The sequence below is a fragment of the Juglans regia genome, chromosome 2, assembly GCF_001411555.2.
Source record: "Juglans regia cultivar Chandler chromosome 2, Walnut 2.0, whole genome shotgun sequence".
NCBI lineage: Eukaryota > Viridiplantae > Streptophyta > Magnoliopsida > Fagales > Juglandaceae > Juglans > Juglans regia.
Genome location: NC_049902.1, coordinates 27,009,659 through 27,028,427, shown reverse-complemented (window position 1 = coordinate 27,028,427; position 18,769 = coordinate 27,009,659). Strand labels below are relative to the sequence as shown.

General features: G+C 34.8%; 1 protein-coding gene and 1 pseudogene across 1 annotated transcript; one reads left to right on the top strand and one right to left on the bottom strand.

Annotated features, from left to right (window-relative positions):
• The first annotated feature begins 7,832 nt into the window (after nucleotides 1-7,832).
• Nucleotides 7,833-8,344, top strand: LOC109003951 (annotated as a pseudogene).
• Nucleotides 8,345-8,760: 416 nt separating this feature from the next.
• Nucleotides 8,761-17,509, bottom strand: LOC109004022 (protein BREVIS RADIX-like). The gene is made up of 7 exons (XM_018982409.2): nucleotides 17,369-17,509; nucleotides 17,078-17,190; nucleotides 15,861-16,012; nucleotides 11,654-12,054; nucleotides 11,094-11,223; nucleotides 9,797-10,134; nucleotides 8,761-9,227 (listed from the first exon to the last, which is right to left on the bottom strand). The coding sequence occupies exons 3-7, from the start codon at nucleotides 15,972-15,974 to the stop codon at nucleotides 9,149-9,151; spliced, it is 1,062 nt and encodes a 353-aa protein (XP_018837954.1). The 5' UTR covers nucleotides 15,975-16,012; nucleotides 17,078-17,190; nucleotides 17,369-17,509; the 3' UTR covers nucleotides 8,761-9,148.
• Between the last annotated feature and the right edge of the window lie 1,260 nt (nucleotides 17,510-18,769).

Genomic DNA, 18,769 nt, shown 5'->3' with positions numbered 1-18,769 from the left:
TTCATCTAACACTCTACACCTGACGTGATTTTTTTTTTCCTTACCAATTGAAACGTGCATTTTAGTCTTCCCCCAGTTTCTCCCTAGAAGGTGTAAACAACCCATTGCTCGCTCAAAATTTCTTCCTCTTCGTCTCTCCATGCTCGTACTATTACATATTGGTGAAGTTTTTTTCTTATCTCCCTACTAGCGCAAACTTCTTCCTCTTCGTCATAGTAACATTATCAGATGAATCACAATAAGAAGAATCACAACAAAATGATCAGACAAGCTTACCCTCCCCTTACATTGCGTGCATGTGTGCTTCACATTCTCGATCTTTATTAATGATTTTTCTATAGGCTTAGGAAAATAAAGCAACCGTTCAATGAGGAGCATCTATTTGGGGGTCTTAAGGCTTGTTTGGGAAGTAAAATTAGATGAAAATTTTATGAATAATAGTAAGATAGTTTGTGAATAGTAGTAAGATAGTTTGAGTTGAGTATTTTTTAGATTTTAGAAAATGAGAGAAAAAGTTAGATAAAAAATGTTATAAAATTAAAATATTATTAGAATATAGTTTTATAATATTATTTTTGTTTATGGATTTGAAAAAGTTGAATTGTTTTTTATTTTTTGTTTGAAAGTTTGGGAAAATTATAGTGATTAATTTGAAAAAATTGTAATGATTAGTTTGAAAATGTTTGTATTTGAATTATGTTTGAAAATGAGATGGGATGAGAATTTTGAGATGAGATCTATTTTCAAACAAACCCTAAGTTTTTGTAGACAATTTTGGGAAACAAATATGCCATTGCTTTCTTTTCTTCTTTTTTAAATCAATTTCAAGATAATGAGTTTATGGCTAGTAAGAGCTGTAATTTGTTGCGTAAATTTACTACTGGGTTTAACTCCCAATATCTTTAGAACAATAAATCTTGCTGGAAAGAAAAACCAGAACAACAATTATCCTTCCTCACGAGATGCAGATCTATGTTTGTTTTTGCCCTAAAATCTTCATTCTTCATTTCCTCACTTCTATCTTCCAAAAAGAAGACTTCCATACTGAACAAGGGACGTGTGCTAGACTTCCCAAATGTCTGTGTTTATCTAAATCACAGAAAAATGAAGAGATTTGTTTGCCCTATAATCATAGACAAAAAAATAGATGGACCTAAGAATGAAAGAGGAGCACGGATTTTGCCTTAAAATGTTGGAAAGAAATGACTAACTCGGTTAGAGAGGAAAATGGAGAAAAACATGCACTACACAAAAAGGGAAAAAGAGCCTGCACGAAGAGGGGAGAAGAGAGTAGGAGAGGTGAAGTTCGGGTGAAAGGGCACTGGGTGAGAGAGAACAGTCCATTTTTTTGTTACTAAACTCGATCTGCCACATAGTGTAGTGTGAGGTGTAAAAAGACTAAACCAGATTATGAAAAAGAATATTTCTTTTTAACTGCTTCCTAACGTCTTATCTCATACAAATAAGATTAAGAGCACTTTGTTAAAGAATGGACCCTAAAATATTTGTCGTCAAGCTCCTATTTCTCTTTCCATTATTTCTTTTTTAGAAATCTCAAGTCAAGAGCACAGGAAACAAATATGAAGATGTAAAATTTTGGCTAAAATTAGGTGATTAAGTTGATAAGTTTGGATATGATTAAGTGACTAAAATGATAGAGTTTATCCTATCATTAAGTTGATAATTTTGGATGAATGTAAATTATTTATTGACTTTATCTATAACAATATTAAATTTATCTAATAGGTATTAGAAGTTGTTTAGATAAGTCATAAGTGTGAAAATCGAGTCTCAATGAATCTGCACTTATCTATAGAAGGGATTGAACTGAAATCTATTACTACAGAGAAGATTTATCGCGAGATGTCAGCATTCCGTCAGGAGACTTTTTTGCAACATACTCTCCCCGTCAGCAGAGTCTTACTGAAACTAAAACTGCTTTCAGATTGTTTATTTAAGGGATCTTACTGCTTAGGATCTGTAAAGATTTAGATTTAGATATTTTCTAGAACACTTTTCAGTGCATATTTTGGTAAGAAAATTCATTGGAGAATTTTCATATTATTTCTCTCAAAGAGTGTGATCGTGCTCCATGTTGGAGAACTGATTGGTCGAGTTTCAGCCACTGAAGTTCTAGGAGAAAAGTCAATATTTGAAGATCGTCAGAGGTTCTGGCTACTACTGCGGTAAAAGACAAATGAGTCATTTGTCTGGTCAAGTAAAAGTGTCAATTGACAAATGTTTTGTAATTGAGCTTTACTTGTAATTGATTTTCAAATAATAAATTAAATTTTCTAGGTTTGGCTGCCTTGTAGGGTTTTACATTTAAAGAGTTCTTTAAAGGATTTTCTTTCGATATTAATCTTGATGTTATACAATTTATTTACTTTACGTTATTTCTTAATTATTAAATTAATTGCATGGTTGACGACTAACCAATTTGTTGAGTGAATTTGTAGATATTTTCGCTACATTACAAAGGTACTTGGGTAATTTCAATTGGCATTAGAGGGTGATTCACTCATTTGAGTGTGATTCGTTCCCCTGTTGACCACGTCGTTATATGTCCCGCCACACTTTGATGGGGAAACTTATGCTTATTGAAAAGTTCATATGAGAGATTTTCTCAAATCTTTGGATGAACGTGTGTGGTTTGCAGCTGAGCGATGATGGACTAAACTCGAGACAACTATTGATGCTTGGACAAGATATGAGATTACCAACTCTAATTGGAATAGCAAGGGACTTAATGTTATCTTTATGGTTGTATCTCCGGAAGAATTTAAGAGAATCTCTATGTGTGAGATTGCTAAATAAGCATGAGATATCTTGGAGGTTACACATGAAGGAACAAAATTTGTGAAAAAATCAAAATTACAATTGTTAACAATAAAATTTGAAGATATTAATATGCTAGAAGATGAGAATTTTAATAATTTTTATGCGAAACTTAACGATATTGTGAATTCCAAGTTCAATTTAGGCGAGAATATGGAAGATTTAAGAGTTGTGAGGAAGATCCTAATATCTCTACCTGAAAGATTTTGCCCAAAGGTGATTACTATAGAGGAAAGTAAGGACTTGGATGTAATCAAAGTTGAAAAACTAGTAGGTTTTCTACAAATCTATGAATCTTCTCTTCTTCAAACAATAAAAAGTAAATCCATTACTTTCAAAATTGTGAAAGAAGATTGTGAATATTTTTCTAATAAAGAAAATTTAAATGATGAGGACATAACACTTATTGTTAGAAAATTCAGGAAATTCATGTTTAACAAGAAAACAAATGGAAAGCAAAAGAAATGTATGGAATTTCCTGATAAAAAGAGTGATTCTGAAAAACAAAACAAAGATAAATCTGAGCAAAAAGATAAAGTGAAGTGCTATAAATACTCAGGTTATGGCACATAAGAAATGAATGTCCGAACTTTAAGAAAAACAAAGGAAAAACACTAAATGTCACACTTAGTGACAGTTCAGAATTTGAAACTTCAAGTTCATCATCTGATGATGAAAATTCTTTTGTGGCTTTTTGTTAATGATTTTTCTAAAATTGTGCAAACAAAATCTGAAAGTGGGTATGATAACAGTGGCTCAGATGCAACTCTTGTTAATGTTGACCATGAGCTGGGTATACATGAAGCTTATGATGATTTATGTGAACAAGTGGTCAAGCTGAAAAAACTCAACAAGAAGCTCAACAAGAAGCTGTACTATAAACTCACAACTATAGAGAATGAAAATAATAACCTTACTGAAACGCTGAAAATTTTTGATGTTGAGGTATCAAGGTTAAATTATCAAAAGGCTGCACTAGAAAGAGAATTAAAAAATTTTCAAGAGTGCAAACAAAAAACTGCAACTCATAAATTTGATGAGATGTTGAGCTTTCAAAAATCCAGTTGTGATCTCACGGGTTTGGGGAACATGAATGTTCAAGCTATGGAACTTAAAGCCTTATTATCCACTGCCACTTTATCAAAAGATATCATTTTTATTAAAGTAAGTCAATATGAGGAAGCTCCAATGAAGACCGTGTCTAAAACTCATGTTCCAAGAGCCTCACATGATAAATCATGACAAAAAAGCTCAATCAATGTAAGTTTGAAAGTAAGTTTATTCCTATTTGTCATTATTGTGGTGTTTCTGGCCATATAAGTTCATATTGCTTTAACTTGATTAAAGTGAAGAAAAATAGAGGTGAAAGAAAGTTAAAAAGAAATGAAAAGACTCTAGAAAATTAAGTTGATGAGATGAATCAACAAATCACCTTCATAAGTCTAAAGCTTGGTGAACTATCAGAATTTTATCTTCACAACAAAGAAAAGATCATACAAAGTGATGTTGATGAAAAGAATAGGCCAAAATTTAAAGCAAAACGGGTGATCAAAGAAGATGTCATGTCACATTAATTAATAGGACTACTTGCATGTTCTTGCATTTCATTTTATTAGTCTAAGACATGCATTTTATTTTTCCGTTTTTAATTTATGCTTTTGTTTTCAGTTTTTAAATAAGAAAAATAATATAAAAAATTTCTAGTTTGTTTTTAATTTTTTTTTTTTTTTTGAAGTGTATGCTTGATATGTCAAAATTTTGAACACATATGTTCTCACAAAATAAAATTTTAAACTTATGCATATCTCTACTTTCTGCAGTTTTCTTTGTGCATGCTAACCCTATGGGTTATCTTGACAAAGTTCATTTACAAGCATTGTGAGGAACTTATATGTATGTTCATTATAATTAAATTCCATTTATTATTGAGATGCTCACCACAGAGGGAGTTCATTCATTGAATTGATTAATACTAGTTGAACCTAGTATAATAATAAAGGGATCTCCCCTTACCAAACACAAATAGTTGATCCATTTAGAAAAATTCGGTATTGAATCATTGCTAAAACAGACAAACATCCTACACTGATTTGTCCCTTAAGTTCTTATAGAAAAAATCGTTGCTCAAATCATTGTAGAAAAATTTGAGTAACAAAAATGGACATAAAAGAGGGGGGGGCTTGTGCGAACTAGTGTTTGGAGAAGATACTCATGTATCTAAACCCTAGTATAAAGTTTGACTTTTGAGGTGAATGACAATATCTTGGGAGCATCTATAAGAAGAAAATATTCATGAATAATATTATCAAAAATATATTGAAGAAAAAAGGGATAAAGAGTTACTTTTCTTTATAAGTTTGCTCACTCACACACTTACATAAACTTTGATATTGATGATCTTATGAGGTGTGAACATTCATGGTGATTGTTGCACATAAGAGGGTGTACTCTATTGATTTTTTTTTTGAGTGACACTGTTTGAATTGAGATGCATCAAAACATGTTACTCGCCTTATTGCCTATATATATATTATATATATAAGAAAAATATTATTTATTATTTATTATTTTAAGTTTTATTTATTTTGTTCTATATAAAATAAATAAAGTGATGAAAATATAAAATGTATTTAATATTTTTATTTTTGAGGTTGGGTCAATGTTGGACATGTGTGATGTTGAATTAGAAGTCTCGAAGGTGTTTTTGTTTTAATAGGATAAGTCTCAGTGGGACGGGAAGGCAGAGTGCATATACATGACTTTTAGTCACGTAAATGACTTAAGCCACAAAGACTCGCCCAGCCCTCTTTCCGAATATTAGTTCCCATTTTCTTGCGATAACACACTCATAGCACCTTCGTCCCTTATCTCGAGTCCTACACGCACGGCGCATACCTTATCGATTTCGTGCTTCTCGTGATTAAGACCCAAAACTAATACCACTAATCTACGTCCCTTCATCACGGAAAAGTTTCTATCTCAGTCAAATTCCTCTCCTTCTCAAAGTCTAGGGTTTGGCACATATTAATGGAGATTGGGTTGTTGATTTTAGTTATGTGATATTGGGTCTTGGATTTTGGTTGGGGTGAGTAGACATTTACACGTATGATTAAATGGATTTATATTAGCATGTATTAAGGATGATTTTTGGTGGGTTATGTGTTTAAACATTTCGGTTTTAAACTAGTGTCCACCAAGTGTTTGTTTTTATGTCTCAACCAAACTACTTCATTTACTTTGTCATGATTTTACTTGCATTCATGCTCATATATTAGGTGCATTTAATCCATGAAAAGTTGATACACATGAGAGTTGTTCATCATGTATTTCTTAATGTCTTCATCTCGACTCACATAAGTGGTATTTATTATATTATGAGTCTTATCAGATTAGTGACAAAAATGGGAGAGATATTATAGGAGTATAGGAGCAAATTGATTTTTTTTTTTTTGTGAAATTATGGAAAAGTTTGAGTAAGTGTGTTGTTAAGGAGGAGTTGAATGATTTTTTGGTATGCTTGTGATAGTTTATTATTGAGGGAGAGAACTAATTATAATATTGAGATAGAGAACTAAATTTTGGACATAATTCTGATGTTGGACTAGAACATGATTAGACTTTGATTTGGATTTTAAATCTTATGAATTTTGATAGTACTAATCTTAGTCAATATTCTATGTCATTACTTTTTTCTTGATTATTTGTTTTGAATTTTTACTCGGTTTCTTGGTCTGTTGTTTGTGCTTTTAACATATTTATATTACATTCATCAAGTTGGCTTTGTCACCAATCCGCTAAAGGGAAAGATTGTAGATGTAAAAGTTTGGTTAGGACTACATAACTAAGTTGATAAGTTTGGATAGGATTATGTGTCTAAAATGATAGAGTTTATCCTATCATTAAGTTGATAATTTTGGATGAATGTAAATTATTTATTGACTTTATCTATAATAATATTAAGTTTATCTAGGAGGTATTAGAGGTTGTTTAGATAAGTCATAAGTATGAAAATTGAGTCCCAAGGAATCTGCACTTATGCAGAGAATAGGTTAAACTGAAATCTGTTACTGCAGAAAAGATTTATCGCGAGATGTCAGGAGGCGTTTTTGCGACAGACTCGCCCCGTCAGCAAAATCCTACTGAAACTAAAACTGCTTTCAGATTGTTTATTTAAGGGATCTTACTGCTTAGGATATGTAGAGATTCAGATTTAGATATTTTCTAGAGCAATTTCCAATGCATATTTTGGTGAGAAAATTTATTAGAGAATTTTTATATTGTTTCTCTCAAAGAGTGTGATCGTGCTCCATGTTGGAGAATTGATTGGTCGAGTTTCAACCACTGGAGTTTCAGGAGAAAAGTCAATGTTCGAATATCGTCAAAGGTTCTGGTTGCTACTGCGGTAGAAGATAAATGAGTCATTTGTCTGGTCAAGTAAGAGTGTTAATTGACAAAAGTTTTGTAATTGAGCTTACTTGTAATTGATTTTCAAATAATAAAATTGATTTTTTTGGGTTTGACTGCCTCGTAGGATTTTACCTTCAAAATTTTTTTAAAGAGTTTTCCTTCGATACCAATATTTGTATAATGTAATTTATTTACTTTATATTATTACTTAATTATTGAATGAATTGACTGGGGTACTTGAGTAGTGGAAACTTCATTGCCATGCAAGCTTTTTTAACTCCCTCGGCCAATCCAATATCATCCCAGAAGGTTTCTCTCTCTCTCTCTCAATGAGTCTCAACTGGTAAATGGAAATAGGGTCTTCCTAATTGTATCATTGGATGCATAAGATACAGAAATTTTCTGCTTTAGATAGAATCAGTTTCTTGGCAAGAATATGATAATCTGTTAAATCTCATTCCTTTTGGTAAAACAAAAACCTCTTTGGCATAGGATTTCTCAACCATGAGTTCTTAAACAAGTTGGCATGCAGATTGATAGAAATTTTTGCACCCTCCCCATGAACAGCTACTGTTTGGAAAGACGTGATGACGCAATTCCCAATTTCTGCAACAAAACTATACCAAAACCATACTCACTTATCTCAGCCTACATTACTGTTTTCAACCTTGAGAGGTCCCCGAGGCTTTGTACCATCTCCAAGGAAAACCAAGAAGCCAAACACAAAGACAACGACGGAAAGGGACAAGAAGAGGAATAGGAATAGGAAGAGGAAGATCAAGGGGTAATACCAGAGGTAGTGACCAACAGACTGATCAGTAGGATGGGTTTCTCGGTAGGGATACCACTGTTCATAGGGCTTTTACTCTTCCCATTCTTTTACTATCTGAAAGTTGGACTCAAGATTGATGTGCCCACACGGGTGCGCTTCATTGTGCCATTCTTCTTCTTTGGGTCTGCTCTTTTAGGGGTGAGTTATGGGATTGTATCCTCTAGTTGGGATCTAATGAGGGAAGGTTCACTCTTGGGTTGGAACGAGGCTCAGAAGAACTGGCCTGTTTTTTGGCAGTCACTTTGGGGTAGATCTGGGAAAAACTAGAGTATTTATCTTTCTCTCTCTTTCTCTCTCCTTAATTTACATTTCCCCCCTCCTCTTCTTCCTGTCATCATCATTACTATTATCTTCATTCAAACCATGAAGTAAATTTGATGGGCTTTGAATCTGTAAATACATAAATCAAAGCTGATTTTTTGCAGACAAATATCAAATACCAACCTGAGCCCCACTTCCAACACCTAGCTAAAGTGCTAGAAGATATACAGAACCAAGGTTTGCCACCCAAATCAGATTATAGCAATAAAGCCCCAACAATCTATCCCCAAATACAAGCTAGTTGAATAAAAAGCATCTTCAAAAAGAATAGAATCAGCAGAAAAAACCAGCTCCATGTATGACAGGGAATGATTTCAATTCCATTTGTAGAACATTAGTAACAGATAGCAAACTCTAGTATGTAAGTGGGGAGCCGGATAATCCCATGATGCCCAAAAAATTTCACTAAATAAATAGTGACAATAATCATAAAAACAAAGACAAGGGCAAAAAAGGACCCATCTGGACATCTCACTGAAACGAGCCTTTACTCAAGACAGAGCCATCACCACAAGCTAATGATAGTGCACAACCTTCTGTGTGATGAAGTAATGGTAATTCAGTTTATAACCATCACTTGTGGTGGCTAACTCCAATTCGTTATAAAGGCTCCATTACAACATGTAGATTCATCCTGATATATTCTAAGAAATAAAGTTTGATGATTCCACCTGTTTGAGAGATCCATATGCACCCTAACTTCTTGTATCTTATCTGTGGTAATTAATGTATGTCGTTTAAATCAATTCTTTAAAGGTACTGAGCTTGTATTCTCTCTTTGTTCTCTTCCCACCACAGCTTTGCGTGATCCTCCCCGAACCTTTCTCGGCTGTGCAAATACAAATGAAACTTGTCAAAAAGGGGACTCTACAGAATGCCAAAAACTTCCTGTTCTGAATCTACAATGTCAATGTGACTGATTCCAAAGTTGGTGAGTAAAGCATGAAAAAAAAAAAGACTGAAAGTACGAGCAAACTTGAATCATACCCCCAGGACCTTTAGTGGCTTAAGTACAAAATATCAAGAAAATGAAATGAAATTATCCCATCTTTTTCCAAGAAAATCTTGACTTAAAAAGCTCACATCCAGCGACATTTGAAATGGGTTCCAAGGCCCAAAAACAAAGTCAAATCCGTTCATTAAATCCTAAGAATATTGTTTTGAAATCATGAAAAATCTACTCATTCAAAGACCATTTCAAGTGGTTTACGATAATTGTTAAAATGCTGTTTTAGACAACTTAGGAATATAAGAAAAAGAAGTTAGATTTGGAGCTTAACGGTTAAAGTTCCCCGAGTCCCTTAAGTTCATAACCCTTTCCTTCCTCCGGTTTGATTGCCACCAAATGGTGCAACACCAACAAGGAATACGATGTAGATGCAAAATTAACTTGTTTACCTGAACCTGACACGCCGCAGCTCCCTAGTGCCATCAGCTAACTGTCTGATTGTAATGTACACCCCAGGGTCATCTTCCTCTACCCATTCTGTCTCTAAGTCACTGGCATTGCTTATCGAAACTGAAGCCTCGTCCCTAGATGAGGTTGTCGTCCGTGATGCTTCCATGGATGAGCCTACATTGTAATGGTGGCCACCACCTTGATCCATAGGGTCAGAGGGGTAATAACCTTTGCCAGAGGGTCTATAGTGGCTCCTTGGTGTCCACTCCCTGTTCAACGATGAAGCCATAGGGCTTTCCCTGGCTGATCCGAGCCTTGTGAATGAAGAATCCCTCTGCTGCTTAAGAGTAAAAGCATCCGTCAGCAATGAGTACAAATCAGCTATCAAGAGTATAACTGGAGAAACAAACATTTTAATAAATTTGGAGAATGTGAACTCATTATTTAGGATAGAGATACATATGTTTCTAGACATTGTGCCAATTTTCAGCTTATTATCATTCAAGCAAATCCAAGGCTGAATTTTGATTGTCATTAGAAACAGCAAAAAAGAAAAGGAGATATAAAATGATCTTTACGAGTTTAAGACTGCATCTCCAACACAAACACTTTGAAAGGTCCCGAGTTCGCATATATCTTTCCATGTGTCGTAAATGAGAATGAACACAAACAAAACCTCTGACAGCAGTCGATGGTTTCGTTTTAATCAAATGATCTATTTTTTTTTTTAGGTTTGCGAGGATCTCATTGAATCAAATGAGCTACTAGAAGGTTATGTGCCTGAACCATAACATTCTTATCATATATCCACGAATTGTTGTATTTGTCCAAGCTAGAGGATCGTCTACGGAGAAATTAAGGAGAAACAATGTTCGATAATGATAGACTTACTACCCTCTCATCACTCTCATCACCCTTTTCCTACTCTAAAGTGTATTTGAGATTTTTATTTTTTTAACATCCTTAATTATTAAGAAAAAATTTTTAAAAAAATACAATTTCACTATTAATCACTTCCTTAACCATTAAATAAAAATATAAAATTAAAAAAATAATAAAATAATAAAAAGAATAGTAAATTGATAGTACGAAATAGTAAACTTATCATTATCCAACAATGTTTGCATAGTTAAGGTTTCATCATGATAGAGGAAAATAAATGTTTTTCATTGTGGAGGATGGAACCGACATGGCTAGACAAGTCCAGAGCATTTAAAAGTTAGTAGTCCACTGGTTAATTCCAATATGCTAATAAAGTAAAAAGACAAGGAAAATGATGACATAAGAAGTTTTTACCTCATCCTCAGACCTTGGGGGAGTGTGAAGAGCTTGTCTGTTGAATCTCTGGACGTTGTAGAGCTCCATGATCCGGTCATAATTCTCTCCCCACCACCGTTGAGCTTGCCATTTATTGAACATCTCTCGGCTTCAAAATTAAATGCCAAGGAATCAATTTCTGGCCGTGCAAAGTAACTAAGTTCCAGTGACCAAAATCTGAAGTTATTTGAAGAAACTTAGGGTCCTAAAGGTCCACTTCCTGTTATGCTAATAATGGCTTCAAAGTGGCCCCAGTGGTCAGGCAAACTATCTCATGCATCATACAGCATGGAGACATGACTAATCAATGCGACATCTAAATCCAACCTAAGAAAGCTACAAGACTTTGGACCTTTGCTGGCAGTGCAGTTGTAGGGCATGTTAAAAGCTGAAAAATAAGTCAATGTTAATGTCCTTTAGAGGTTGATTGATTTCCAAGACATCTTTAGACATCTCAAAGCATGAACAATTTTCAACTCAAATCAAGGGGGAAAATACTAGGATTAAATTGCTGATGTTGGAAGTAACCTTCATCATACCTGAAGCGTATTCGCTTAAGATCATTTCCGCCATTAGGAAGGGAGACGAAAGTAATGTGAACACCCGGTTCCACCTGTGCCATCCACTCCTTGGGCTCATCCTCATCCTCTAGCACCACATCACAAGACTGTGCGGATACAGACACTCCTCCAGGAGTCTGGTCACCTCTCAATGCACCAGAAAATCTTGAATCAGATCTTGTATTATGGTGGTGACTTGTGAAGTCCCATGCGGGAGTTGAACTTGCACTTGCACCTCCAAGGTAGGGGTATGGAACCCCTTCTGAAATAGTATCAAAGTCTGGGTAATGCCGCTGGCCTTTCTTGTAGCTGCTGCTGGAGCCTGTGCAGGGCTTGCATTGCCGGTAAGCACCAGAAAATTTCAATGCCATATCCTTGATCTGCACATTAATGAAATCCATGGTTAATGAAATGCTTAGCAGGAATTGGAAAACTTGATTATCACATAATTAAAACTCAATGTTATAAATGCTGAACATCGGATCAGATGAAGAATTATAAATTGGGCATGCCAAAAGAATATGGTACAATTCCATGAAATGGAAATTCAAGTTGCAGATATCTATACTATGTTCAGAATAAATTCAGTCAAATCTACAAATACTAAAGCCATTCTTAAAAAGACTCTACTGGTGAGGGAGTGAGGGATGCATTAGTAGATGGAGAAAAAACTTAAAAGCTGATATCATGACCCACACGAGCTAAGCTTTCCTTTAAGACTGATAACAGACTTCTGAAATACAATTATGAAGTAGAATACTTGCACTCGATGTGGCGTAAATACAATAAAAAAAGCCTGCATCATTTGGATGTTCATGTATATAGAAGAATAGGAAGAAATATGATGACGATCCTCACACAAATAATTTCTTGATAAAAATAAAAGCCTAGGATAGAATGAAATCTCAATTTATGGGCTTGGCCTTCCAACGTGGACAGTTTTTATTTGAAAAAAAAAAAAACTGGGAAATCCAGGATTAGAAAATATTAGTCATACAGGTAAGTTTTGAAAATAATAATGCTAGACTTAGTATTGAATTTACCATTCTTAATCAACACCCATTTATGTGCCGCATTATAAATGGTTTCTAGATCAACGAGAAAAATAACTCAAAATGAATCATATCGGCTTATATGATTAGAGATTGACAAAATCAATGCTAAAGAATAACATTTATCATTGACAAGAAGTAATAAATAGAATCACATAATTCCTTTTAACTTGAATATTTAGAGTAGTGCTAAAATAGAGGTGCATGCAAGTAGCAAAGTTCAATCAATAGACAACAGTGGCTTGAAAGATTTTGAACCTTGCAAGATGAATTAATGCTATTGAAACGATCCTTTATCCACACACCCAGAAAAAAATAAAAATAAAAATGGCCCTTTATCCACTATCAGATTCTAGATATCTGGTATAGAAACGAACCCTTGTACATGTAAAATGTTCTACCAATCTACAAGGGATCCAGCCTAGAACTGAGAGTACTGCAAGGTGTTACTTCTAAAGCTGTTGAGATGTGCATGGTTCAGGAAAAAGGACCCAAAAATGTGAAGCCAGTTGTCCATGCATTAAAGTAACTTGACTTGGCAGTAATCATCTTCTCCCTTCACATGTACCCCATTAAACGGGATGGAACCCCGGTACCTTTCCCTCATAATAATGATGATAAATGCCAGTCGGGCCAACAACACCGGCGCCTTTTAATTGTTTAACCTCAATGCTATTTCTTTATTTCCTTATGGTTTTTCATGGGGCCAAACTTCGATAGAAAGAGAAAATTAAGAATATAATGGCATGCATGCAAACATAAGAAACAAAAGCCATGGCTTCTACTCTCGGTGCTAAGCTAGACGTGCTCTATTCAATGAAAAAGCAAAATTCAGCCTACAAAATAGTGCCAGAAATAGATTTTACAGTCAGCATGAGTGAATTGAAGCATGCATGCAGCTTTTATTCTATATACAGTAATTTTTGTCTTCCAACATGTCAGTTTATGTGTTTATTTTTATAGAATCTTTTTGTGCCTATTGCACTTCTATTTTCTTAATGCTGAATATCGCAGTAACTCTTATCCACTTGTAGTAGTCTAGCTTTCAGCATATTGTGTTTCTTAAAATTAATTAAAAATTAGTTCATTAACACATTAAATAAATATATATATATATGCTTGTAAAAATAACCATATCAATAACCATATCTATTAATCTGAAATATGTTAAAAATATAATACAAATAATTTATCTATTCCTATGAGTTTAAGTTATTGAGTTAAGTAATGATTTTACATGATATCAGAATAGAAATTCTAAATTCAAACTCTGACTTTACACTCTACCACATTTAATTAAATATTTTACGTATTAAATTATTTATTGAGAGAAAGTGTTAAGAATATAATACAAATAATTAAAATTTAAAATATATTTAAAAAAAAAACTTAATTCTACATATGTTAATTATTAATATACTAAAAATTATAAAATTTAAAATTTAAAATTTGAATTACATCAACTTAGACACTACCAATCATAAATTTAAATCAACGATAACATTCTCTACTATTTGTTGTAAACCTCCTAGAAGTAAACGCCACAATATAAAGAAACTGAAAATAATACAAAGGCACTTGTCTCAGTTGTCTGTCTATACGGGACTTGGCTGGTCAGCAAACGTGGGCAGTGCGGGAAGAGAGACATGGTCAAAGCTGATGATAATCTAAACACAATCTGAAATGAATATGCACTTTTTTTCTGATAGGCTCTGATCCCTTGGTCGGGTTGTCACTCACATTTCTCTTTAAGATGGTACCCTTTTTTCTCTGTCATTGGCTGGTTATAGTTCTCAAATGCAGTGGAAACGACAAAGAATTTAATGGTGGGTCACACAAAAAGGATACTTATATTTGGGGCAGTCTTTTCTTGATGTGTGACTTGTCTTTTCTCAGATCCCCCCCTTCCCCAAGACTGGTCCATCTGTAATCTTGTAATAGTCTCTCTCTCTCTGCGCGCAATCACCCACAACCAGGAAGGAATGAAGGAAGTCTCCACCAAAACGAAAACCAAAGGCCAGTCTCATATATATATGAGTAAAAGTCGAATGTTTTTGAACCGAATGGTATATATTCCAGCCGGCACAACTATGGTTACATCGAGGTTGAAATCGTGGTCAAACAAGCAAAGGAAAAAAAATAAACATAATAAAACAAAACAAAACCCTCGTATTAATTAATAGAAAGTGCTCCCAGACAAAAACAGCTAGCCCCCAACTCACTCTGTCCTTCTACCTATTTAGGCTCAAATACTTAAGCTAAACAATGCCATTTTATCCACTGCACAAAGCTTTTCTAGGGTCCAAAACTTGTTACAGACAAAACTACAAGTATTTATAGTTTCTAAAACTGAAGTGAGGACAACATAAAATGAAATCAAACAATAAGGAACACACCCATGTCTCCTAACGGGGAAAATAAAAAGAAAAGAAAAGAAAAGGGGGGAAGAAGGAATGAATTGAGAATCCACTAATATGAGATTACCACAGAAGTTACCAAAAGTACACACATGTGGGTATCCATCCTCACCTAAGTGACCCCTGAATAAGGGGATTCTGTTCATATACTGTCTTTTCTTTTTCCGTAAGAATATAAGGTGGGTCACGTACAAACGTGGCCATTCTAATCTCCCCTAGACCAAAAATGGTGCGGTTCATGAATAAGAGACGACTATCAATTCCATGGAACTCATTCATTGGAAAACCAAAAAGAAAAGGGATCGAATTTATAAGATTGAATGAATATGATAATATCCGAAGCAAAACCCAAAGGAAAAAAAAAAAAAAAAGGGACTGTCGCACGTGACAGAAATCGAATAAAAGCTGGACAAAGCAGATTCTACAGTGCATTCACACGAAAGCATAGCAGCTAAAATATAATATTGTTCAGAGCAAACAACAACAGTACGTTTGTACAACTCTCTCTCTCTCCCCGTAAGTGTGTAGGCGTGAAAGATGCCAAACAATGGTCCCCACGATGCATGATTTTGTTTGTTTTCACAAATATGGAAAAAGACACTGAAAAAGCAAAGATAGATTGAGGACGAAGCAAAACAGCGACACAGAGGTAGAAAGAAACGTAAATCCACGAGAGAAAAGAGAGTGATCAGTAAGTGAGGGTGTGGGATTAGGAACCTGCGCAGTCAGGCTTTTGACGGCTTCTTTCGTACTTGGCGTGCCACTGCCGCGCGCTCCTCCGCTTTCTTCCTCGCCATCTTCCGGCTTCGTGCACGCTATGCATGTAAACATTTTCTCCCCTCTCCCTCCTCCTCTTTACCTCCTCACCCCTGCGCAAACAGAGCACATTCAAAGTACTGCATTAAAAACAAAACAGAGAGAGAGTATATAGATGAAATAGTGGTAGTCAACCGTGAGAGTGATGAATATGGCTTAACAGGAGCAGAGTGAACAAATCATGACTTTATTATAATTTCTGGTCAAATTTGGACCGTTTCTCTTTCATGGGAAATTAAATAAAGTTATCTTTATTTTAAATCACTGTGTTGCCCATGTTGGGTCCAATTTTTCCGGGGTTGAATTTCACCATTTCACCCACGACCTCTTATTGCTGCTGTAGGAAGCCAAAACCAATTGTCGTGCTAAAAACACTGTACTGACTATCACCCAAACATCAAACTTAAAACGACGCAAACCGATAGACAGTGGCGATGTCTTCTCTACAGAACAGAAGTGTTCTTTTTCTTCTTTTTCCTCGTTTCTCCTTTGGATTTTCAAGAAAACAGGTTGGTCCCGGAGAGGAAGAGTAAAGCGAAGCGAAAGAAAAGAGATGCTCGGGATCAGAGAAGACCAAGAAAGTGAGTTACGAGGCAATAATTGAACAAAAAATAAACAATTGTGGGCTTAAGCCATTTTGAAAGTGATCTCATTATAGCGACCGACTCTGGTTTATGTGCATGCTTTAATGCACAACAGCCCCCGAATGAAAAGAATCAAAGATTTTGCAAGCCGTAGTTTCTGACAAAACCCAAATTTTTTCCCTAAAAAAGAAAGCAGTGTTTGATTTCTTTCTTTTTCTTTCGTTTAAATCACATCCCTCCTCCTCCTAGTTCTTCAAGAACCACCCCGCCCCCTCCCAAAAAAAAAAAAAGTAACTTAAGACAGAAACAAATGTATTCGGAAAAAAGAAAACAGAGGTTCTCGCATCACTCTTAAACTCTCTGTTTGTGTTTATGTTTTTTTTCTTTTTTTTCTCTTTCCGGGGTGGTCGAGGAATGAAAGCTGAGGATGAGAGGACAAAGAGACATGAGAAAGTAACGATCACGTTAGCATTAGACAATTTGTCCATCTGGAATTAAATTGCATCATTACCATACGAAAACGACTTCGCTTACCCAAAGCCAACCAACCTACTGTTTCTCCTCTTTTCTCTCTTTCCCTTCAGCGCCCTCCACCTCCAAGTCTCAATCACCAGTAAACCCTTCCAAATCAATCTCTCTCTCTATACCTGCAAAACAGAGTTCAGACTTACAACATGGAAATGCAAACTATGATTGAATAAATGAATAATGCTAGTGGTATAAAGAACAAGCAAATCAGAAATCTCCAAAAAGTAACATTCTGCTTGGTTGCTGAGAAAAGTTCGACAAAAGAATATAAAAAAGGGAAAATCTGAGCTGTCTTACCTTGTGATGCTCTTCGCGATACGAACCGATAGAATTATCACTTTTTTAGGCTTGTTTTGATTCTCTCTGGCTCCAAACGGCACATAAGAGAAGCAAGGAAAAAAAAAAAAAAAGAGAGAGAGACTAAAAACTCTCCCTCCCTCCTTCCTTTTGCTGCTATCAGAATCCCCGAAATTTCGCTGTAGAATCTCAACTCAAAAATAAATAAAAAAACGAATCAAAGAAAAAAGAATCCGCACTTCAATCTGCTAAATCTTCGCCGGGACCAAACGCCGGTGATAAATCGGGTTGAAATCCCAAATGCTCAAGAAGGGAAGGTCTCGGAAAGGGGAGCTACTGGCTAGTAGCTCTCGGACATTACGTTTCGGTTCGACAGACGAGAGGGGGGAAAGAATATGGGGGCTCGGATATTTATACAGAGGCGACTTGACGACGTCTGATTTTGCCGTTAACTTAACGGGTAAACAGTGTCCATCAATGCGAGGCCGTTAAAAGGGACCAGAAGTTGAACAGTTGGTCTCAAGCTCGGACGACAGTTAGGGTCCACATGTTCAGTGGAAGAGGATCGAATGGCTTGTATTATGTGGGAGAATACGTGGCGTGTTTTCATTGGCTACGATATGAATTAGATGAAGATGGACGACTGGGATTTGTCCAAAATATAAAACATCCCGTTATTGGACTCGTGTATTTTGAGGTAAGGGAGTTGATTAAAGCGAGAAAAACTAAAATGTTTTTTTTATTTTTTTTGTTGGGAAAAATACGAAGGTATGTTTGGATATTCAAATCATTTCAATTTATCTTAAATTAATTATTAATAAAATTCATTATTTTTTAATTTTATAAGAAAGTTAAATTTATATCAACCTATTTTTTATATTCAAATGCATATTTTAATTTATTTATATTAAACATATTTCAATAAGATTCATAAAATATTACTAGTTATATATCAATTCAGATCATCTAAAATCATCTCACATCCAAACGAAACTTATATCTACAAATTATCGTAGAAAAAAGATAAATGTGTAATATTGGGTCGAATTCAAATTATGGGGTATAACTTATTTATTTATTGTATAAGAGAGGAAACGATTTATCTGGCTAAATCAAGTGCTTTTGAATTGAGACTATGGGAAATATAATTGGTGAGCCACAAAGGTGTGAGTTATAGGACATGAGTTAGGATGGTATTTGTTACATTATTGACTACTTGAATCGTCCCAAGCAAGACTTAAATCATATGATCCTAGTACACGTTTGGGTCAGCACTTAGGTGAATGGGTGGTGTGAATGTTTTGATGGGATAAAAATTTTGTAAATAATAGTGAAATAATTTAAATTAAAATATTTTATTAGATTTTAACAAATGTGAGAGATAAAGTTGAATAAAAATAT

What these genes read in the sequence shown, in the direction of transcription:
- LOC109004022 (XM_018982409.2), bottom strand. Translation starts at nt 15,974, where the DNA reads ATGTTTACATGCATAGCGTGCACGAAGCCGGAAGATGGCGAGGAAGAA. An exon ending in CCCCAAGGTCTGAGGATGAG is followed by an intron (nt 10,135 to 11,093) that starts GTAAAAACTTCT and finishes ACTCTTAAGCAG; the next exon opens with CAGAGGGATTCTTCATTCAC. An exon ending in CTGCGGCGTGTCAGGTTCAG is followed by an intron (nt 9,228 to 9,796) that starts GTAAACAAGTTA and finishes GTATTTGCACAG; the next exon opens with CCGAGAAAGGTTCGGGGAGG.